The following is a 23,256-nucleotide window of genomic DNA, read 5'->3' on the forward strand; positions in this document are numbered from 1 at the left end:
ATAAAGACGCACCTCGTTCCTGCCTGACATGCTTTCTTTGGAGAGAGTCATTCTACAAAGAGTGGTTTAAAACAAGAGCACAACAGAAGATGATTTATATGAAAACCATATGGATTGCAATAATCAATAATTGCTATCAATATTGTTAAGGCTTTATCGATCTTTTTTTTTTTTTAAGAGAGGGACAGTGAGCAGAAGCAGGGGGAGTGGCAGGTGGAGGGAGAGGGAGAAGCAGGCTCCCTGCTGAGCGTGAAGCCTGACACGGGGCTCCATCCCTGGACCCTGAGAACAGGACCTGAGCCGAAGGCAGATGCTTAACTGAGCACCCAGACGTCCCTTGAAAAGATTATTTTTGCAATCTTCATTAATTTATTGTTTTTAAAATTAAAATTTTGAGCCATAGCACAGCTGAATCATGTGGAAAGAGAACAAGCCTAGGAGATGAGAGCCCAGCTTCTCCTCCCAGCCCTGCCATTGCCTCAACTGTGGAGCTGAGAAAAGTAGAAGTCCTTTCTAGGCCCTGGTGAATGAAGGGCTGGACACTTGAAAGTTCTTGTCAGGCTCTTTCACGCTCCAAGCATTCTACTTTTTAAAGACTGAAGTAAGGGGCCCCTGGGTAACTCAGTTGGTTAAGTATCTGCCTTCAGCTCAGGTCATGATCCCAGGGTCCTAGGATCGAGCCCCTCATTGGACTCTTTGCTTGGTAGGGAGTCTGCTTCTCCTTCTGCTTGTGCTCTCTCTCTCTGTGTCATATAAATTAATAAAATCTTAAAAAAAAAAGGACTCAAGTAAGAAAGGGGGAAGAGAAGCAAATTTGGATGGAAATGGAATACTTTAAAAGAAAAAATCTGTTTTCATTTTATAATATCATCCAGTCTCCTCCACATTACTAGACTTTTCTCCCCTAATTTAATATGCACTTTGGAATAATCAAGAAAAGGAGGAAACATAAATAAGCCAAACTCATAATGAATATAGCCACAGAAACAGAGGAGATCAAAAATTCTGAGGCTACTAAGGCGTTTTTTTTAATGAAATCTCAATAAAATTAATGATTTCCTAGAAAAATATAAATTAGCAAAATAGATTCCATAAGGCACAGGAAACTTAAAGAGACCAAAATCAAACAAAGTAACAAGAAAGAAGTGTGGAAGTCTGCACGGTATTTAGCCACGAAAAGCAGAGAATGGAGTCAGTTTGAGTTCACACCCCCGTTCATTCCCTGCATGAGCCTGGTCTAGTTCTTGAACTCCTCAAAGCCTCAGTTTTCTTATCTGTATGATGGGAGCAAAAATAAGTAGTTCTGAGGTTTTAATAAGACAAATATAAATGATACTTGCTTCTGAGGATGATATAAGATGAGCTTTATGAAGTAATTATTATAGCTTTTGTCACATAATAATAAGCATGCAATAAATGACATTATTATTTAGAAACTAAAAGCATTATTGGAATTAATCTACTCAAAATTTATGCCCAAATAGTTTTAGAAAATGAGTTATTTTAAACTTTGGAGGAACACGTAATTTTTGTGCTCCTATGCAGATCCAGGGCACAGAAAAAAAGTGGAAAATGCAGCAGGATCATGTCACTTATGAATACAGAAATAAATATAAGATAATATCAAGATAATATCAAGAAGTTATTCCAGGGACATCCAGGAAATCAGCCATGAAAATAATGAAAACTAGTGTTGAGAATTCACCGTGCTCTTTTATGCTCTCGCTTTGCAGGAATAGACATTATCGCCATTTCCTAGACAGGACAGTAAGGCTTGGGAAGGTTGAGCAATTTTCCCCAGTCCCCCCTCTGGAAGAGCCAAATTTCAAACCAGGCTCAGCTCTCAATCATTACAGGGAACTGTCTCTTACATAATATGAATAGAGCATCAACAGATCAAGTTTTTGAAATTATGATCTCAGTAAAATGCCAAAAAACATTCATTTGATGAAATCAAATACTCGTTTCTTATTTCTTAATGAAATAAGAATATGAGACTTATTTCTTACTATAATAAGGAATATCTTATAATAAAGAATACCATAATCAACACCTTAACAAGTGGTCAAATGTTTTAGCGAGAACAAGGATGTCTGCTGTAACCATTTAAAAAAATTAATCCTGGAAATTCTAACTTGGGAAGTTGGAAGTTCCTCCAACCTCCAACCTCCAATAATAATAAGGGTATGGAATAGTTAATTGAGCACAGTCTGCGGCACTTTTAAGTTTATCACTCACCTAATTCTCACAACCATCGAAGAGATAGGTACTGATTTTCCTTTTCTTTTTCCTTTTTTAAAAATTGAAGTATAGGGGCGCCTGGGTGGCACAGCGGTTAAGCGTCTGCCTTCGGCTCAGGGCGTGATCCCGGCGTTATGGGATCGAGCCCCACATCAGGCTCCTCCGCTATGAGCCTGCTTCTTCCTCTCCCACTCCCCCTGCTTGTGTTCCCTCTCTCGCTGGCTGTCTCTATCTCTGTCAAATAAAGAAATTAAAAAATCTTTAAAAAAATTGAAGTATAATTATTATTTCCGTTTTACGGAGGGCAAAACTAAGACATGGAGAAGTTCAATAACTTGCTCAGATAATAAGAAGAGTTAATGGGGCTTTGTGCCCACACAGGTTGGTGCCGGAGCCTGGGCTATTCACTGATACATGAAAGCAATCAAGGTATGGTTTGGGGCAAGGGCAAGTCAAATTCATCCTTATTTGCAAAAGATGTGGTTTTATACCTAGAAATCCCCAAAGAATCAATTGAAAAAGTAGTGAAATTGATGAGAGTACTCAGGAAAGTCCTGAGGGCATGATAATATTCTAAAATTATCAGCTATTCTTCCTATTATATCAGCAAAAACCAGTTAGGAAATGGAATTGTGGGGAGGGGGAACCAGGAGTCTTAGCAGCTATCACACAGGATAGAGCGTAAGATTAATTTTAAGAAAATAATAAAAATCTTCTGAGATATCTAAAAATTGGGGCGCCTGGCTGCCTGAGTCAGCAGAGCATGCGACTCTTGATCTCGGAGTTGTGAGTTTGAACTGTGCAGAGTTCTTAAAGTGCAGAGACTTAAAAACAACATCTTTAAAAAATAAATAAATAAAAAATTTTAAAAAGACATAAATAATAGACACATGATGTTTCAGATTGGGAATCTAGAAGACTAAAAAAATCACTTTGAAATTAATCTGTTGGGCTGTATAACTCCAATCAAAACTACAGTGAGAATTTTTTACAACTCCAAATTAATTCTAAAATTTATCTGGGGAAAAAAGTAACAGTTGAGAAGAGCTGAAACGTGTGTGAAAAAGAATTGTGACTAGGCAGGTTCCTGACATACCACTTTTTTTCAAAAAAGATTTATTTATTTATTTATTTATTTATTTGAGAGAGAAAAAGAGAGAGAGCACAGGGGGAACAAAGGGAGATAGAGAGAGAAACTCAAGCAGGCTCGGTTCTGAGCACAGAACTCCATCCCACGAGCCTGAGATCACGAACTGAGCTGAAACCACGAGGTGGTCTCTCAATCCACTGTGCCACCCGGGTGCCCCCTGACATACCACTTTTAAAGGGTGGTGTAGACTTGAAAAAATTCCCTAGTATGGATAATAAATAAATCACAAGAGCAGTTCACAAAGCGGTAGGTGGAAAGGAAAGAGTCTTTTAAGAAACGTTGCACACAGAATAATAAATTAGCTATCTATAAGAAAAACAAAAAATAGCTTACATCCAGACATGATATAACAAAGTAAATTCCAAAGAGATTAAAGAAGTAAACATTTTCAAGTTGAGGCTTTTAAAGTAGTAAAGTAGAAGGAAATGGATCAGATATTCACATATTCAATAATATTTATTAAATCCCAGATGAGAGGTAACTTTCTCAGCTTATATGCAATGGAAGAAAGCACAAAGCAGCAGGAAAAATAGATTTGATTCTAAAATACTAAAACTTCATATATTTAAATCAAATAAACTTTAAAAACAAATAGACAAAAACACTAGAGCAAGCATGTGCAAAACATGTTAAAAATATATAAAATGAATAAAAATATATTAATATATTTTAAAATATATAAAATATATAAATATGTTAAAATATACATATATAAATATACATGTTAAAAATATATAAAATATAAAATATATGTATATAAATATACATGTTAAAATATATAAAAAGAATAAAAACTAAAAAAAATTTGTACAAAAAATAAAACTTTGGCTCATTAAACTTTTTGTCTATTGTATTAGTTTAGTAATAACCCTCAGTCACCTGATTCAGTTCACCAAATCCAGAATACTTCGTTGACAGTAATCTTGCATATCAAATATAGATTTATTCATGCATGTAAATTTATGGAAATTAAATTGGAGATTTCATTTAAATGTACTTTGTTCAAAAAGAGGAAATGAAAGGAAATATACCTAAATGTTAACAAAACTGGGTATTGAGATTGTGGACGATGCTTTATTTAACTCTATATACTATCTGTCATTGTCCAAGTTTTTCATAATTAACATATCTTTTTTCAATATTTTAAGAATATTGAAATAAACCCAGAAATTCTGAGTCCCTCAATTAGCATAGTACAAAATTTATCTACATAAAAATTTTATTTACAATCTAAATTGTATCTCACCATGTTAATAAAACATTGAAATTATCAGCTACATGTGGGAGTTTCAATCAAATATATATTGAGTGGTCTAGGTGCGTGGCCCTGGGTGGAATAGTCTAACAGACAGGATGAAGGCAAGAACGCCATCTGAACATTCAAGAGCTCACATTGTCCTTGGAAAATCAAGACATTAATATGTGAAAAGCCAAAAAGCAGAAGAGATGTCGCAACAAAGCATGATGAAACGTCAGAAAGAGTGGCATCCATAGTATGTATTATCTCAGAGGAAAAATGGATCCCCACTCAACAGAGCACTCAGAGAGGAGTCACTGAGTAGGAACGTCAAAGAACAGGCAATGGATGAATGGAGAGGGCGGGAAAGAGCCATTCAGCGAAAGGCGTCCGCCAGCCCTGGCTGCAGGGGAAGCCACTGTCTCCAACAAGGTTTGATATAGATTTGGCCACACGAAAATAAGATACTGTGGGAGAAAGCTGGATACACTGCAGGGCAGCCTCACAGGTAAGTGCAGGAAGACGGTGAGGAGCGGGGACTTGGTGGCCAGATGGCTTGGGTCTGGAATTTCAGCTCTGAGATTCCTGGCTATGAGTTGCTTTCTTTCTCTGGGCCTCAGTGTTTAATCTGAAAAATGGGGACAGCACCTGTTTCTTTTTTTCTTTTTCCTTTTTTTAAGTTACACACGTTGTAGGCTTGTTATGTGCCAGCATCATGCAAAGCATTTTGCATAAATTCTCTTTTTTAACAATTTTTTATTTTTAAGTTTTTTTAAAAGTAGGCTCTATGCCCAATGTGGGGCTTGAACTCACAACCCCAAGATCAAGAGTCACAGGCTCTACTGATGAGCCAGCCAGGTGCCCCTATTAATTATCTTGTTTAATCATCAGAACAACAAACTTGTGAGGTAGCTACTATTGTCCCCATTTTACATATGAGAAAACGAGACTTGAATCCCCCGTGGAGAGGACAGAATTCAAAGCCAGGCTATTCGGGGCCGGAGCCTTCGCTGTACTGCATACAATATCTAAGAAGGTTAGTGGAGGGCCTGGCGTACATAGGTACTCAACAGGGAGTGATCCTGAGACCCAAACAGAGGATTCAACACAAACTGGCTTAACTATAAAAATGCACCCATTTCCAGAGGGCCCTGTAAGAAATCGGGGCTCACCCATGATTTTCAGATGAGACGTATAAGCAACCCAAGATACGAAGTCGTATGGTCCTGGGAAGTCCTCAGTCCTAAACAGTCCCTGTTCCCATGGCTGTTGCCGTGTCCATGCACCAGGGGACAGAGAAGGTCAAAATATCCAACAGTGAGAAGGGAGGAGTGGGGTCCGCCAAATACCACGGGGAAGGGGACGACAGAGAGTGAGGACATCACCTTTGTCCTGGGTGTCAGTAAAATCGTCTCTTGAGTCCCTTCAGTGCTGGTTACCATGGCAGGGCACTCCCTCCAGGTTTCCTCAGTTTCCTCGACTGGAACAAGGAGCTATTAATAGCACCGGCATTTTCAGGGACACATCTGGAATACGAAAGGAGAACCCAGATCCACTTTCCAGCCTGGCGACTTTGCAAATTCAGCCCCCTTGGACATGTCACTTCTTTCTGAGCCTCAGTTTCTCTAAAACTGAGGAGGGTGATGTGCTAAATTGATGTAGTTCGGGCATTTTGTCGTTCCAGAATTCCCTGAGTCTAACATGGACATAAATGATGAGGGACTCAAATTAACCAGAAAGAGCAACTTTGAGTTTCAACCAGATATGACACATCTTTAGTAATACACATTGACAGGGACAGGCATGGCCAAGGTTTAAGGAAGAAAGCGAATTATTAAAAATTTCTAATTCGTAATTTTGGGGAAGGCATTTTTTTTATCAGCAATTCCTTGAGATAAATGCAACCTCAATGCCATTTAGCTCTAAGCCTCAATCGGCAAGTATCCGGAGAATCGCAAGCAACTTCAGCAGTAATCATGGATCATTTTTGCTGGGTCCCGCAAAGCTCCGGCTAAACCGAAAGGGCCAAACCAGTCTGGTTCATAGATCGCCCAACTGAATTTCAGAGAAGCTAAGCACCTTCTATAGGTTATGCACGGTTTGGGAGTGCTTCAGTGGCTGGGACCATGTTGTCCATATTTTATGCTCCACAATTCCTGGCAGAAGACTTAGAAACAATGCGTAGGAGAAGAATAGAAACACTATTTAAACTTGGGGGAGCCACTTAATGTCCCTGAGTCTCAGTTTCTCCTCTGCTAATTGGGAAGTCAAATGTGTCCCTTCTAGAGCTCATCACGGGGAGTAAGTGAGACTGTGGAACCTTCCAGCACTGTTCCTGCCTCATGGTTGGATCTCAGGGCCAGGACTGGCTTCATGGGCCTGCCACCTAGGCAATCTAGTCAGTTGAGGGCCCATGGATTGGTTTACTGCCTTGCTGTTGCCATCTTCAAATTCTTAATCATTATTTAACAAGGAACCCCAGATCTTCATTTGCTCGTGGCCCCGCCAACTGTACAGCCAATCCCACTCAAGGTATTGTTTTGAGCAGAGTTGCCAAAGCTCCAACAACAAGGTCAAGATACAGAGCAAGAAATAGGTCGGCCAATCACCAAGTCTTCCCCAAGTGCCTCATCGACACCTGTGAGCGCTGCACGTCCTGAACTCCCAGAGCACGGCTGTAAGCACGCTCTTCTCCGCTAACCTTCTCCAGAAGCTTTTCTTTCCCAGTTTGACTTCGGGCAAGTCACTTAAAGCCGCTGTGCCTCAGTTTCCTCGACTGTAACAAGGAGCTATTAATAGCACCGGCATTTTCAGGGTGGTTGTGAGGATAAAATGAATTAACCTATATAAAGCTCTTAGGACTGCTCCTGGCACGGGGTAAGCTCTATGTAAAAGTCCCGTATTACTCTGCTGTTGTTCCATGACTTTCCTCTTTGACGGCTGCATTCTGTGACTCCCATTCATAACGTTTTCAAATTGCCTCCCAGTCCCTTCCCTCCACATATGCCAGTCTTTCACAGCTTGGAACAGATCTTAAGGAAAATAGTCCTGCAGGGAGATGGTCTCTGGGATTGAGTTCCCCATTGACTTAAAAAGAATGTTGCATTGATAGCTATTATTGATGGAGCGCGTCACTGGGCCCCAAATCCACTACTTGTCTGTTACCTCATAGCAACCCTGTAAGGTGCGTAGTTGTATACCCATTTTACAGAGGAAGAAACTGAGGCTTACACAGGTTTAGCAGAGTTCTTTGGATCTAGTACCGTCTGGATCCAAGGCCTACGCGCCTTCTAGCCGGAGCCCTGATTGCCACTGCTGTTAGCGTAGACGCATCTTAGGTCTCGGGAACAAGGGACTAATGTCCATCAAGTACAGACTCTTCCATCTTAGGCTCACTACAAGCCGAAGGCAACTGACTTCCACACTCTGGAATCCCAGCACATAGAGAACCCCCTCCGAGACTTCTGCACCTCTCTGTTCACAGACACACACTCCTCCAGCTCCTTTAAAAGTCCACCTCCCCGGCAATACTTACCCCGGGAACCACAAGCAAGGTCTGACCCCAGCTTGTGTTTCAGCAATGTCCTGATGGAAACATCGTCCCCACCAACCCCCCAGCCCCACCCAGAAGCTTCTCAGTCATTGGAGGTCAGTGGCAAATGTTTCACCATTTCCAGCAGGGCGGGGGCACGCTGCTCGGAGATAATGATCTAGCTTGTGGAGGAGAGCCGAGTGAGGCAACAGATAACACCCTCTATCTTTCTCGGCAGGGCTCTGCCCCACTGCGCTCTGCAGACAGATTACGTAGATGCAGGAGATTAGTAGTCCCTCTATCTCCCTGTGAACGCACATTTAAATACCGCAAACATGCACAGAGCCTGGTAGCATGGAGAGGGCACCGGCCAGGAGCCAAGAGGCCTGGGTTCAAGTCCCACCTCTCGCAGTCACTTGCCGCAGGAGTTAGCCAAACAACTTTCCCATCAGGTAACCCATGCTCTTCCTCTATAAAATGAAGACGTGGGGCTCCAGGTATTAGCAAAGGTCCCTTCCAGCCTGGGCCGTCTTTGAACCTGTGTGCCAAGTGGCCCCAGGTGAAGAGATGGTGGATGGGATGCTGGGCAACGGATGAGGATCATTTTGCAAGGACAATTTCTTTGCCATTAAACATGAAATGACACCAGCCCAAGACGGTTGCCACAGTTGGTATGATCATACCAGGAAGGCAGGGTAGGCCCATTTTAGGCTGTTGGGGGGTCTCCAGCGAAACCCCCAGGATTCAGATTTGGTCGTGAAGAAGAGATGAGGAGGAGAAGATGACCCTGCGGTTAAACGAAGTTTAACAGAACCTTATAGGTCTCTGTGATGTCACCCCCTGTGCAGGACAAGCTAACCAGTGTAGAATAATGGCTTCAGAATCAGATAGATTCAGATTTAAACCCTGTTACACTATTCGGTAGCTGTGAGACTTGAGGAAAGTTGCTTAACCTCACTGATCCTCAGTTTTTTCATTTGTAAAATTGGGTTAATAATAAATATCTAATTTCTTAAAAATCTTGTAAGCTTGTTTAAAGTTGAAGACTGCAAATAGGCAAAACCCTTGCCAGAGTTCTTTTCTGGGGTAAACAGCAAACGGCAGTGATCTATCTTTTCATTCTCTAGAAGAAGAAAGTTAGAAAGCCATCCTTTAGGCTCAGTCCTGCTCAGTGCTTTATGCCCTTGACGTGTCATTGGCCCATTGTGGAAATACGTCTGTGGCTGGAGCGGCCGTTTTCTTTCCTTTGCATAAGTTGCGTTAAGAACGTAGAGCCCTGTTGTCACTCAAGCTTTAGGAACACACAAGAGTGATTTCCTAATGGGCGTCTCCATACCCTCCCGGTTCACCTGCCAGGATCAAATACACTCCTCTCTGCCCTCGGCTCTGCCACGATCTCTAAGTAATGAACTCGAGCTATGGTTAACTCACAGGGATCAAGCTGGGTCTCGACTCTGTGATTACCCTTTGACACAGACCTGGTACAGCTATGGCAGAAGCCGACGCTGAGTAAGCTTCATGCAGGTCTGCTTTTCTGTGTGGACCACTCGTGGACCACCTGTGGACCAGAACCTTCCATGATGCCACTCCAAGGCTCAGAGTGTCGTGTCATTATTAAGATCTTTGAACGGGACATATTCGGGGTCCTCCACGTGTACACCCTCGATAGACAGTGATGCAACCGTAGAAAGTCTGCTTGACTTGGACATCGGTGCCCTAGAGATCGGAGGCATATGACCTCTCTGGACTGTATTTTCCTCATACAGAACTGGAAGGAGTTTTGATGAGATCATCCAGGGCTCTGCTTTACAGAGCCACGTAAGAATTATTGAGGGTCTCTGTGTCCTGGGGGGGCCGGAACTCTGCCTGCCCCTGGAGCAGGTGCTCAACAAATGTTCGTGGCATGGAGAAGAGAGGGGATAAAGCCAAGCGCCCTGTTACACGTGCACGGGGTACACCAGCTGCTCACGCACTGCCTCACCACTTGCAAACACCTGTCGAGGATGAGCTGAGGAGTCACCCACAGAGGCACTCAGCCTGCTCCTGCCCGGAGGCCACTGGGAACACGTTCCTCCCATGGTCCCCCATCCAGGACTCACCTGCCAAGCCCCACATGATATGGCCCTCCTGTCTCTGCTTTGAGTTTAACAGACTCCAGCCCCAAAGGCAGGATCTGAGGGGAGATCAGAACAGTGATAAATGAACTTATAACATCTGTAACAGCGACAGGAAGCTATTTTTGATAGTTTGTCACCTGCTGGAGTGGCTGATGGACATTGATAACATGCTTTCCCCTGCCCTCCCCGGATGGTTCATAAGACCACATCCCTTCCAAAGCCCTTTCCCCTGTGCAATGCCTCCAACAGCTGTGGGATACAGGCTCTCCCAGAGAACACAGCTCCTCACTGCAGGAGAAGCTGTTTTCTCTCTCCATCTTTAAGGGAGGAAAATCTTGTGTCAATGGGAGTAGGGATTTTCTGGCAAAGGGAAAACACCTTGCTCATTGTGCAATCACCCTAATACATTTTCCATACTACTTCCCTTGCATACTTGCTTTTTAAAAATACTTTTCCAAATTGTTTTCCACATAATAACAAAGGAGCTTTTAAAACCCACAGTTCTGGTTATGTCACCCTCTGCTAAAAACTCTCCCGCGGTTTCCCATCGCACTTAGGATGAAATCCAAGATCCTGAACAATATCTATAAGGCTCCCACTATCTGGCAGCTGCCTCCCCTTTTAACACGTATCTCGGGTATTTTGCTTGCTTTGCTCTCATCACCTTCCTCCAGGATCCCTCCATCCTCACGGTGTCCACTCACGGGGGTCCCTCTGTGCCTCAATGGTTTTCATGGTATTTTTTAAAAGATTTTATTTTTAAGTAATCTCTACATGCAATGTGGGGCTTGAACTCATAACCCTGCAAGTAAGAGTTTCATGCTTACAGACTGAGCCAGCCAGGTACCCCTTCACCACATTTTTAATGGCTACCTAATATCCCATCTTACTGGTCTAACCCTGAATTTCAAACCATCCCTTGGGTCATCATTCAGTGGTTTCCAGTGTTTTTACTATTGCAGATAACACCATCCTGGATAACTTTGTACACACAGATTTTTTTCCCCCTTAGTTCAGACTATTTCCTTAGGGTTAAGTTCTAGAAGTGAATATCTAAGTTCAAGGAAAGTACGCTTATGGTTCTGGCATCATATTGACCTTCTGCTTTCAGAAGATGTACTCCATTAGCAGTATTTGAGTGTCTCCATTTATCTACAATGTGGAGAGCAATGAATTATCATTTTTCAGTAATGATAGAGTGTTACTGCCACAAGGGTTTTAATTTTTTTCAAATCTGTTTATCATTAGTAATCAAATGTTTTACTATTTATTGAGTGCCAGCAACTGTACCCGTTGCTTCCTATACACTAATTCATTTAATCCTCACAACGAACTTACATGGAGGATACTGTTTTAAAATAAAGAAACTGAAAATTGGGGAGGTTCTCAAATTCAGCGTCGTTGTAAGTAGCAAAACCAGGATTCACATTCAGATCTTTTATTATTATTTCAAAAGCCATTTGCTTTAGGCACTATTTGTGTGCCTTCTGTATGCCCTAATGGACTTTGTGCATCGGTGAGTAGGTCAGCACGCCACGGGCGGGGTGCAGTGCACAGCCCCGAGTTCACTGACAACACATGTGAAGCCCCCAGCCCCGTGCCTTTCCAGACGCATCCGTCTATAGCCAGGAGCTTCCTGCCCGCGGCCACCCCCACCACTCCTGTCCGCCCTTTCAGCTGAAACTTTTTATTGATTGGTGGTCTCGTTCCATAATTTGAAGCTTAACCTCAGCGACAGATGCCCTAAAACGCCCACCTCACAGCGTCGTTCAAGAATCGATGAGCCCACATGAAGTACTCTGTGAGCGACAAAACACACGTGGGAGCAGGTGAGGGGCAGAGGGAGAGGAAGAGACTCTCAAGCAGACTCCCAGCTGGGTGCGGCACCGGACCTGGGGCTCAATCCCAGGCTGTTTATCTTTTAAAAATAGCAACCAAGGAAATGGAGAGTGACTGCTACTGAGAGCTGGAACGATGGAAATTGTTCTAAAATTGGTTGGGGTACTAGCTGCACATCTCTGCGGATATACGAAAAACCGCGGGAGTGTTAATGAGTGAATTGTATTGTATGTGATTTCTACCTCAATAAAGCTGCTATTAAAAGCGAATTATAGAAAAACCTGAGGCTTTCCTAGTGTGGCCACTGTTATTCCCCCCACATGGCTCTGCCGTTCATTCATTCTGCGATATTTCTTGATGGTCTGTGATGCGCCAGCCCTGTGCTAAGCACTTGGGATACAGAGTGAAGAAGGTAGACGTGGTCCTCATCCTCATGTAATGGGGATCACAGACTTCAGATAACAAGTCACACAAAAGGGGGAGCCTGGATGGCTCAGTGGGTTGGGGGTCTGACTCTTGATTTCAACTCAGGTCATGATCTTAGGATCTCAGGATCTTGAGATCGAGCCCTGAGCCTGCTTACAATTCTCTCTCACCCTCACCCTCTGCCCTTCCTCTCTCTCTCAAAAAATAAAAATAAATAAATAAATAAAAAGAAATTACATGAAGGTGTGATGAATGCTGTTCCGGAAAGTTAAAAGGAGCCAGGGAACAGGTAGCAGAGGGGCTCATCACAGTCTGTGGTCAGAGAAGCCCCAGCTTCCGTCTACAGTGAGAGATGTCGATTTCAGTGGCATGCAAGCAGATGTTCCTCAAGCCTTTGGGAGTAGAGTGCGGGGACAAAGGTCCCAAGAGAGAGCCCTGAGGGGCTCCAATATCAGATGACTGGTGAAGCCTGATGAGAAGACCCCAATATCATGGTAAAGACATAGCAAGAATGGGACGGGAATGCACAGACACCAGGCCTCAAGGACCACCCATCTAACATGTCGGGGCCCCCAGCTGTCCCCCAGCTTTCCTGGTGCAGTCAGGATTGCCCCAGCTGGTGTTTCTGGGGCATGTCGATGAATTTACTAGATCCAGTTTTCAATATTCCATGCCCAGAAATGTATTTTCAGAGGGTACTAGAAGAGTCCGCTGTTTCTGCCAAGCCGGATATGCATCCTCTTCTACAAACAAGACTCCTTAGAAAATGAAGGACATTCCTCTGCACCCATCAATCTCGTTAAATTTGGCCCTTTCTTTTCTCTTTTTCTTTTTCTTTTTTTAAGATTTATTTATTTATTTGACGTTGATAGAGACAGCCAGCGAGAGAGGGAACACAGGCAGGGGGAGTGGGAGAGGAAGAATCAGGCTCCCAGCGGAGGAGCCTGATGTGGGGCTTGATCCCATAACGCCGGGATCACGCCCTGAGCCGAAGGCAGACGCTTAACGACTGAGCCAGCCAGGCGCCCCGAGTTTGGACCTTTCTATGTTGCATTTTTCCTCCATCTGGGCTAGCCTACCTTGCACACAAATTTTCTTCCACTGTTTTGTGTCTGTGTTAGCTCCCTGCTTAGCTGATCAGCTCCTAAGGAAGTGAAAAATCGGGGCTCATACAATTTATTTATTTGCTGAGTTCCTGTTTATGAGGAGCTGCTGCTGAATGATATTTGAGGCAAGTTCTCAAAAAAAAAACACAAAAAAACAAAAAAACCAAAAAAAAGTGTGTTAACGGATAATGGCCAGTCCCTTCTAATGATGGCAACACAGTCCTGCTGATCGAGTTCACTCAACTAATGAATGAAAAACAACTCCTTACAACATAATCAATTGTAACAACCGGTTGGTACTTCTTTACATTTTCTATAGCATCTTACAGTTTATAGACTATTTTCATGTAACATCATCACACAACACCTGTTGAAGTAGCCATTATTATTTCCATTTCACAGATGAGAAAGCCCGGACTTAGGGAAATTAGTTGATTTGGCAAACGCTGAGCACAGTAAGTGAAGGGACCGTGGTGACCCAAGGGGTGGTGCAGGTGGCCGTAGGAGCTGTCCGTCCCGCAAGCAGGGCTCAAAGGGATGCGTTGTCTGTAGAAGATGTTAAAACAATAAAACTAAAGGCAATCTATTTTTTATTATCGCCATGCGCCAGTAATTCTAAATAATGTCAGTGATAAAATGCTTCTCCCTGCTGGGCACTGGGAAGCTGGGTTTTTCTATCCTCTAATAGAAACATTAAGAGAGCAAGTGAGCCTCACTTCCAGTCACACAGAGAGTTCTTGTAGGACTTTGTCAAGTATTTCATGTTCCAAATCCTTGTCCTTGTTAAAACAGATACATTTTCTTTGAGAGTTTTCAGGGCCTTGCAGGATTATGCTTTTCCAGGAGAAAGAGCAGTTGCCACAACGTCTAGAAGCTCCTCAACCTACTTAACAGAATTTCCCGAGAATCTTCCAGAAGATCAGAATCCATTCACTCATTCAGCAAAAAGCTCTGAGCAGCTCCTTGGAGAGCGATGCCATGGGTGCGGGTGGAGAGCAGAGAGAGGAAGACAGCTACCCCCGCCAGGCTGGTGAGCTGTGGGCAACCTCTTTTGAGGATGAGCTGGAGGAATTTGTCTTAAAGCCCAAGACCTGGGTCTTCTTGGAGCACATAACTCACTTGCCCTCCAGGCTTTAACGGGAAATATCCGGAATTCTTCTGTCCAAACTGGGAAGGGCAGCTGTGCGCTCCGAAGTCGCAAAGGTTGGTTTAGTATTGGAGTCCTAGCTGTGAGCCCAGCCCTGAGGGGTTTCCTGGAACCCAGAATTCTCAGTGCTAAAAGTGGGACAGCAAATCATGATGGTTGGTCACCCTTCCTTCTAGTTGCTAAGATTTCTTAATTACTATTAAGTGTTCACTTTACTGTTGTTAGAATCACCATGGGTCCTAAGATTGGGGCGGAGAAAGCTTGGGCAAATACCTGTATTTTAGATGTCTGTGGGAGCAGGCGCCAAGGCGGGCTCACACCTGAGCTCCAGGAAGACCCTACCGCAGGTTTTCTCAAGAGCAGTTCTATTGAGGTTTTGTGAAGGATAATTGTAGTTGGGGGGAGGGGGTCCAGTGCATCGTAGGATACATCCCTGGTCTCTACCCAGTGTATGCCAGTAACACACACACACACACACACACACACACACACACACACACCTCACCTCATTGTGACAATCAAAAATGTCTCCAGATATTTTCAAATGTCCCCTCGAAGGGGGAGTGAACTTTCTCCCAGCTGAGAGCTACTACCATAGAGAGATGTCTCTTGCTGCTTCACTAAGAATTTGGAGCTGTTGTGCACAAATCAAGGCTGGGAGAGGGGGTGTCCTGGCTTCAGGCCGGGCAGTCACCCCATTTGGCACCATGAAAGTCTAGTGGCTACTCTGCGCCCTCCCTGGTCACCGGAGTCCCTCTGTGACAGTGCCACCTGGGCAGGTGCCCCTTATACCAGCTCTTCCCACAGGTGCTACAGGGGTGCTTCCTGCCCTGGGGGATGCTCCTGGGGGAATGAAAGGGAGTTCAAAGAGTACTGCATGGCCATTCACAGAATACATGACATACTGAAGGCTCTGAGAAGTCTTGCAATAAAGAATCCTGTTTAAATTTTACCACCCAGATTTATGTAGAGGTCAATCTATCCATTAAGATTTAAATACCATTGGCTCAATATTCTAGTTGTTGTTTCTTTGGAAATTCTGGGGCCCTCCCCGAGATTTCTGAGAATTTCCAGAGGGTTTGTGTTCTCACTTCCAGCTCTGAGGTCAGCCTCCCCCTGACTTGTCCAAATTATTCATAAAGCACCTTTTACCACTTCCCTCTTATTTCTGCTCTATGCTGACCAACATACGTATTTCGGTCCCCTTTTCCCTTCCCCAAAATACCTGCACCAGGTATCGGTGTGTCCAGCAGGCTTTCCTGAGGTTTATAGTGGTAGAAGTCTTTTATGTGACTTTAGCCCCCCTTCACCTCAAAACTCTCCTCATTATCCCCCTAACTCATGATTCTCCCAGCTCCTTCACCCCCACCCAACCCATTCTCACTTTATCGTACAGAACATCTTCACTTCCCCTCCTTACTTGGTCTTAGACCTTCTTTTGCTCTCTCAACGCTTTGTGAATGGGTGACCGCTTACTGTGCCATCCAAACTCTAACACTGCTGAGTGAATAATGTTGCTGGGACAGCAGGCACACAGCAGGAAAATCCCGGGCCACCAGGGCATGTGATGAGCCTACATCTCTGCTAAAACAAGGGACTGTCCACTCCTGGACTTGCCCTTGACTGACACAGAAAAGGTGGCAGAGGGTTGGAAATGTTAGTGCTTCCTCTCTACCTCCTTCTCCTCTCCTCCTGCCCTATGAGTGGAATGGAGCTGTAACGACGAAGGTGTTCTCAATGACATGAACCAGGCACCCTCCCTAGAAGACAAGCAGGGGCTTCCGTCAGCTTTGGTTTTAAGTGAAAATTTCTTTTTCTCCATTGCTCTTTGCTTATTCATCATTTCCCAAACTTCTTTGGTCCTAGATCCCATTTAATCTCTCCATCCCTACATCTGCTAAGGTCTCCCATAACTAGAAGGACACACTTGGGGGAACTTCGAGCTCAGAGGCAGGGAGGACTGTCTACCTTGCCACTTAAATCACCTTGGGTGCTGACAGGATTCGGGTGGCATGACGATCAGACCTGAGGTTCAGGAGTCCCCCGTACATGAGGAGAATGCTGGAGATCAGCAGAGAAGAGCAACGGGAATGCAGAGAGTAGTACGAACGGCCAGAGGCATCATCCCTCCCAAACCAGGCTGCTCTGCACTAACATTCCATGGAACAGGCTGTGGGAAATGCTGCCTTGGATCCCTGATTCCCAAACTCAGGTGCTGATTTGTTGCACAAACCTCACCTCCTCATACTGTTTCCCTTCCAATCCAAACACACTCACCTCCTTGCTCGTCTTTGACCATGTGAGGTGTACTTCCACCACAGGGCCTTTGCACTCGCTGTTTCTTCTTCCCAGAATGTTCTTCCCCATTTACCATCACTTCCTTTAGGTCATGTAATGGTGAGAACTCCCCGATCATCCAGTGCAAAATAGTAGCCCACTCCCACCTCGTGCTCCCTACGTTCCACCACTTGCTTTCTTTTTCTCCATAGCATACGCCCCCATCTGATAGTCTGTGTATGTGCTCATTTGTTCATTGACTCTTTCCCCCTCCTAGAAGGTCAGCTCTGTGAGGACGAGGTTTTGTCTTTTAGGGTCACAACTAGATTCCTAGAGTCTAGAACACGGTGTTGTTTAACACATGTTTTTAAATGAAGAAAAGAAGGAGAGACTCGATTGTGATTCCAGACATCTTCCAAAGTTCCCACAGAGCTGTCCCTGCTCAGTGGTGACATGTAGCCCACTTCCGCCGGACCTTCCCTCCACACTCCTTTCCCGGGGGGCCCTCCATGCCTGCGGGCACTCACCAGGCCTTGCTCCTCAGTAAGAAGGATTTCCCATGTCTCTGCTGCCCCTCCCGCCTCCTCCCTGCACACTTGTTATACTGCCCAGCGGTTCTGTCGGGCAGACATACAAAGTAGGCAACCACTCACGTCTCCACAGACGCCAGCGAGCTGTTAATTCTTGACGAGACAGAGTAAGAGAGACACATTCTAGAAGCTGAGCCCTGAATAGTAGGAACCCTCCTGTTCAACCCTGGCCTCAGGAGGGGCAAAAGCTAGAGAAGTCTTCTTTGTTGGCCAGTCTGTCTCAGGAACCTGCTTCTGGGGCTGGGGTGGCTGGGACCAGCATGTCCTTGTCTCTCGTATGCTCCTCCTTTCCATTAGAACTGCACTTTGTTTCCAATAAATTAGAAGAAATACCCAGCCATTTACAACCATTAGAATATGTTTTATACATTTTTCTAAACACACACACACACACACACACACACACACACACACCACCCATCTAAGGCACAAGCCGACTCAGGCTCCAGCTGGGGCATAGGTCTGACCCTCCACCTGACGCATCTCGCTGGCTTCCCGTCAGTGGATTACAATGGAGGCATATTCCACTCGGTCTGGTGACGTCTTCCTGGGGCGATCGAAAGGGGGCACGTTGGCATAGACAGAGAAGTCATCCTCTTTCCAGGGAGCCAGGTTGATCACATTGGAATATATGGCATCAGCATGGCAGGAAAGCTCCTTCAGAGACAGGACCCCAGTTAGAAACAGATATCTAGGCACCAGAGACTTCCATAGACAATGCCAGCTACCGGGCTCCCTGCAGGACTACAGGTGGAATGTTGGGTTTTTGCCAAGCAAACCCTGAATTTCCCTCTATCTTCAAAAACATTTCTTTTAGGGCCATTTTCTGCTTCATCCCCACTATCTCCTGTATGGGTCCTACATAGGAAACAGCATGGAATCATGGCAGAGTGACCGGAAGCTCCCCTAGGTACGATGACTATTTTCCTTACCGAAGTTTTTTGGAGAAAGTTGGTCTGGTGCCTCAGTTGTTTCTTAAATAGTCCTAGAAAAATTAATAAATTCAGAGTCAACTTGAGTGGACATAGAAACCCTCTTGACTTGGTTGATTGCTGGACTCAGGCTTGAACTTTGATGTGCAAAATTCATTGTATTGAAGCCACGGGGCTCCTGAGAGGAAGCTAAATGCCCAGAATGAGATGGGAGAGTGAGCACTACTGGTACACTTCTCAATTTGGGTTATTATTTAGGTGAGGTTATATGGCATCAATATTTCTTTTTGTTGATGTTATAAGCCATAAGAACATATACAGATTGCTTAGATGTGGCTCTCAGCATAAAGAACTTGTACCGTAAATAAATCTGTTGCTCTATGCAGAGTCTCTGGCAGCTCTAGAGAACAGACACCATAGCTCACCATTCCTCCCATCCCCCAAGGCATCCCCCTAGGAGAGACACCCCCATCTCCACCCCCAGTTCCAGGGCCACTCACTCTCATGTCTCCATTTCTTCAGGGTCATGGACAAGAGACCCACCAGGAGCAAGATGAGAGCCACCACACCAACGGAGCCCGAAATGGCTGTGGCTGCCGTGCGTAGGCTGGGAGAAGCACACAGAGAAATGAGAGTGTTCCAGCTGCCTTGGCCAGCGTCAGTGACCATCCACAGAATTGCCCTGGGGTCTCCCTACTCTTGCAGGAGCTCTTCCATCTCTAGGCTTCCATGTCTCTGGTACCCAACCATCTCCTGCCACCATTTTGACCCTCTCTCCTGTGCCCCAACCTCCAGAGCCATGGTCCCATTCACACCAATCCCCACACCCAGGCCAAGCAGACTCTGCCTCCACAGTCCCCAGGACCTCTCGTCCCCTTTCTTACCCACCTGCTGAGTTCATCAGGTTTAGCCTCTGGCTTCAGGGTAGTGAAGTTCTCTACAGAAAAGAAAAGGAAAGGCAATCAGAGAGTAATTTTTACACACATGCTATTGACTGAATGTTTGTGTCCTGCCAAAATTCATATGTTAACCCCTAGCCCCCAGTGTGATGGTATTAGGAAATGGGGCCTTTGGGAGGTGAGAGTAGGTCATGAGGGTAGAGCCTTCGTGAATAAGATTAATGCCCTAAGAAAAGAGACCCCCATGGAGCCCCCTGCCCCCTTCCACCATGGGAGGACCCAGGGAGAAGATAGATATTGCTTATGAACCAGGAAGTGGGCTCTCACCAGACACCGAATGTGCTACTGCCTTAATCTTGGCTCTACCAGCATCTAGAACTATAAGAAACAAATTTTTGTTGTTTATAAGCCACCCAGTCTATGGTCATTTGTCAGAGCAGTCCAAAAGGACTCGCAGCACACGTGCCAATGAGCTCTACAGGGAATCAATGTAATATTAGTTACCATTTACTGGGGACTTAATATATGCCAGGCACATTCAGTATCCTATTTAAACTTCATAAATAGACAATGAGATAGGAACAACTGTTAGTAAAGAAATCAGCTCAGATAGAGATCAGACTTGCTCAAGGTCCTAGAACTAGTAAGTGGCAGAGTTCAGACTTGAACCCACATCTCTCTGACTTTAGATTGTGTGTTAATGCATGCTACACCTTGCTGCCTCTGTGTGGTCACTTCACTCTTAAGTTCTCCCCCTTACAAAGGGTCGAGGGATACCAAATATGACAGGATGTCCAGAGAAAAGATCACCAGAATTATGCAGATGAGGGGTACCCAGAGAGGGGCATGTGGAGGGGGTGGGAAGGGGTCAGGACCCTGGAAAGTTGGGCTGATACTGGGCAGAAGTAGCAGGTGTGAGAGCTTGCCCAGACTGGGGTGGGGGGCGTGGGAGGAGGTGCTATTCTCCACCCTGTGAAAACATGTCTCCCGCATCAAGGGATAGAGACACCAAGCCCTTCCCCTCTCCGGACACAGTCTGTCCCTGGAGTCTCAGAGTGAGAAGGAAGCTTAAAACCTATCTAGTCAACCCCTCCCACTGTGCACGTGAGAAGCTTCAGGACAAGCCACTTGCCCCGCACGAGTGTCGGAGCCGTGGAGTTTCGGCCTCCAAACCAAAGCTCTCTTTGTCTGCACTCAGCTTCCTCCCACCTCCTTCCCCCCACGAAGCAGAGCTGCACGGTTTGGCCCCTCTGGCAGGTAGCACCTCTCCAGACGCGCCTTGGGAGCTGGCTTGTCGGATACCCAAACGCAGAGATCGTTGTTCAGGTTGGGACAAGGGAACATATGGCATCACTAGGGCCACCTGATACCAATGATGATAAGTAGCATCTAGGAGGGGACCCACCAAGAATCACAGCCTCTTGGGCCACTAAGGCCAAACAGAATTGTGTCAGGCACCTTCACGGTCCACTTCCCCTCTGCCTTTCTTTCTGTCCCCTTTCTGAGTAAGATAGCTGACCTCACCAAGTTTCTCTTTGACAAGCTCCTGCCCACCTTCCGAGTGAGGGGTAGGGAAGGGACTTGGAAACCAGATCTTCCCTGTGCCCATGGCATCAACACCCAAGATGAGGAACCAAGTCATAGGACTTGACGTGCGGGGGAACGGCGGGGGCAGGGGGGGTAAGAAGTCACACGTAAGCCTGGAGCAGCCAGAGGGGATCCTGCGGCGGCAGCGGGGGCTGGCTGGCTGGGATAGGGCACACTTGTTTATCACGAGGAGGACACACAGCATGAGGGTGTCCCTCCAGGGTTAGGAAGGCAAGGACATACCTGGGAAAGCAGAGGAGGGTCAGTGGGAGTGAGGAGAAAGAGCATGAAGGATGGTCATGAAAGAGCCTTAAGGGCCAGTGACTTGGGTCTCAGGGCACTTCCTAACTGTGTGATCTTAGGACAGTCACTTAACCTCTCTGAGCCTCATTTTCTTCACCTGTGAAATGGACACAGTAAGAATACCTCCTTCACAGGGTTGAGAGCTAAGTGGTCAGACTATGGTGGAACAGTAAATACTAGCCGCTTGGCCTCGGGCTGGCTTTCAGTGGGTCTCACCGGAGCAGAGCAGCGGGGTGGGGTCATCCAGGAAGGCATCGCTGTCAGCTCGGGAGTCCTGGAACCTCCAGTTGGTCCGGTTCATTTTGCCAGGGAGTCCTCGCAGACTCTTCCTATGCCAGGTCCTGCGGGTCGCAGGACAGGTGCCCTCCTCTAGCTGGAAACAGAGTCTCTCAGAGGCGCTTAGCAGCAGCCAGCAGACACGGAACCCCAGGGAACTGGCCCCTCTCTTCTCCACCCTTCTCAGTCCTCCACGGGAGCCTGCGGGGTGGGGCGGGTGTTAGCCTCTCACCACTGGAGGGGAGGGCCTCAAAAAGCACTGCGGGAGCATTTCACGTGGCCTGGGGTGGACGTCCCAGCCCCTCTCCATCACGTCACCCTCTGATCTACTAGGATGTGAATTTACCTCTATCGTTGATTTGTGTTTGGACGACTGTCCGTCTCTCATCACGAGAACACAAGCTCTGCAAGAACAGACACTTACTGTTTTCATCACCCCTCCATCCCCGGGGCCTCGCCCTGTGCCTGCGCACCCAACAGCTTCCATATGTAGCTGCTGAACGAACGCACGACAGCCGAAGACTGCTTTCCAGCACCCCGGCCAGGGTCACGCAGCCTCTGTCAATCGGGGTCGTGACGAGCCCACCACAGGCTTTCAAATCCCTTCGTTGATGGCAGATCGTTATCCTTTGAAAAGGAAGTTGATTTGAAACAGCCCAAAGTCCCTCTGAACCAACCAAACCGTGTGATGAAGTGGCGATGGAGTGTGACAAAGAACGTGATAAGGCGGGTGATGCCGAGTTTGGAAATAGGGGAGCTGTGCCTACCACACACCGAGGGCGGTGTCCTGGAGGCACCTGCTGGAGGACGTCCTTCCTGGGCGTGGCGGGGGGGAGTCAGGGAGATGCAGCCCACCAGGCGCCAACACAGGCACTAACCCCCGTTCAGGGTGTGAGACGAGGATAGAGGTATGTTTAAGACCAAGTAAAAGAGAATCTGTCCCCTTCTGTCCTCCCACCCACCACCACATCCCCCCAAAAAGATCTGCAGAAGCAGATAGGAAATCCCCTAATGAGGCAACAGTTGGAACCAAGAGCCCAGGTGACGTGGATGAGTCACTCAGCCTGCCTGGACTCAGTTTTCCTATCTGTGAAATGGGGCAAGGGTGACAAGAATAAGGCACCACTACAAAAATAGCTAGTTCTTGTCACAAATGCACGTCCTTGCCCCCTTCTAGTGTCCCCCCCTCACGTGGCTCCTTGCACCTTGTACCTTCCTTCTAATAGCCTTACTAGTCAAGGACTACTAAGGACTCTTCTTTGGAGAATAGCCTTTCTAAGTGTTAGGAATTGTTTTATTTTTAATTTTGGAGGGAGGAGGGAACATCATAATCTTTTTAGTTTGGAGGTTCTAAAAGTCTTTTGTCTATTTATTTATTTATTGGTTAAAAGGTTTTGTTTTTTTAAGGGCGCCTGGGTGGCTCAGTTGTTAAGCATCTGCCTTCGGCTCAGGGCGTGATCCCGGGGTCCTGGGATCGAGCCCCACATCAGGCTCATACACTGGGAGCCTGCTTCTTCGTCTCCCACTCCCCCTGCTTGTGTTCCCTCTCTCACTGGCTGTCTCTCTCTCTCTGTCAAATAAATAAAATAAAATCTTA

The 23,256-nt window shown here is 45.9% G+C and overlaps 1 protein-coding gene across 1 annotated transcript; it reads right to left on the bottom strand.

The window, feature by feature from the left end:
- Positions 1 to 17,715: 17,715 nt before the first annotated feature.
- On the bottom strand, positions 17,716 to 22,103 carry LOC148110640 (uncharacterized). Its single transcript, XM_087866398.1, has 6 exons — positions 22,096 to 22,103; positions 21,670 to 21,841; positions 19,483 to 19,532; positions 19,095 to 19,201; positions 18,595 to 18,647; positions 17,716 to 18,319 (listed from the first exon to the last, which is right to left on the bottom strand). The coding sequence occupies exons 1-6, from the start codon at positions 22,101 to 22,103 to the stop codon at positions 18,161 to 18,163; spliced, it is 549 nt and encodes a 182-aa protein (XP_087722524.1). The 3' UTR covers positions 17,716 to 18,160.
- Positions 22,104 to 23,256: the final 1,153 nt, after the last annotated feature.

Source organism: Ursus americanus, chromosome 2, assembly GCF_024610735.1.
Source record: "Ursus americanus isolate L20-20 chromosome 2, mUrsAme1.1.p, whole genome shotgun sequence".
NCBI classification, from domain to species: Eukaryota; Metazoa; Chordata; class Mammalia; order Carnivora; family Ursidae; genus Ursus; species Ursus americanus.

Excerpts from the sequence above, each read along its gene's own strand:
- LOC148110640 (XM_087866398.1), bottom strand. Across the intron at positions 19,533-21,669 it reads GCAAAATGAACCGGACCAAC|GAGAACTTCACTACCCTGAA; the intron begins TGGAGGTTCCAG and ends TTCTTTTCTGTA. Across the intron at positions 18,648-19,094 it reads GAAGAAATGGAGACATGAGA|GACTATTTAAGAAACAACTG; the intron begins GTGAGTGGCCCT and ends TAATTTTTCTAG.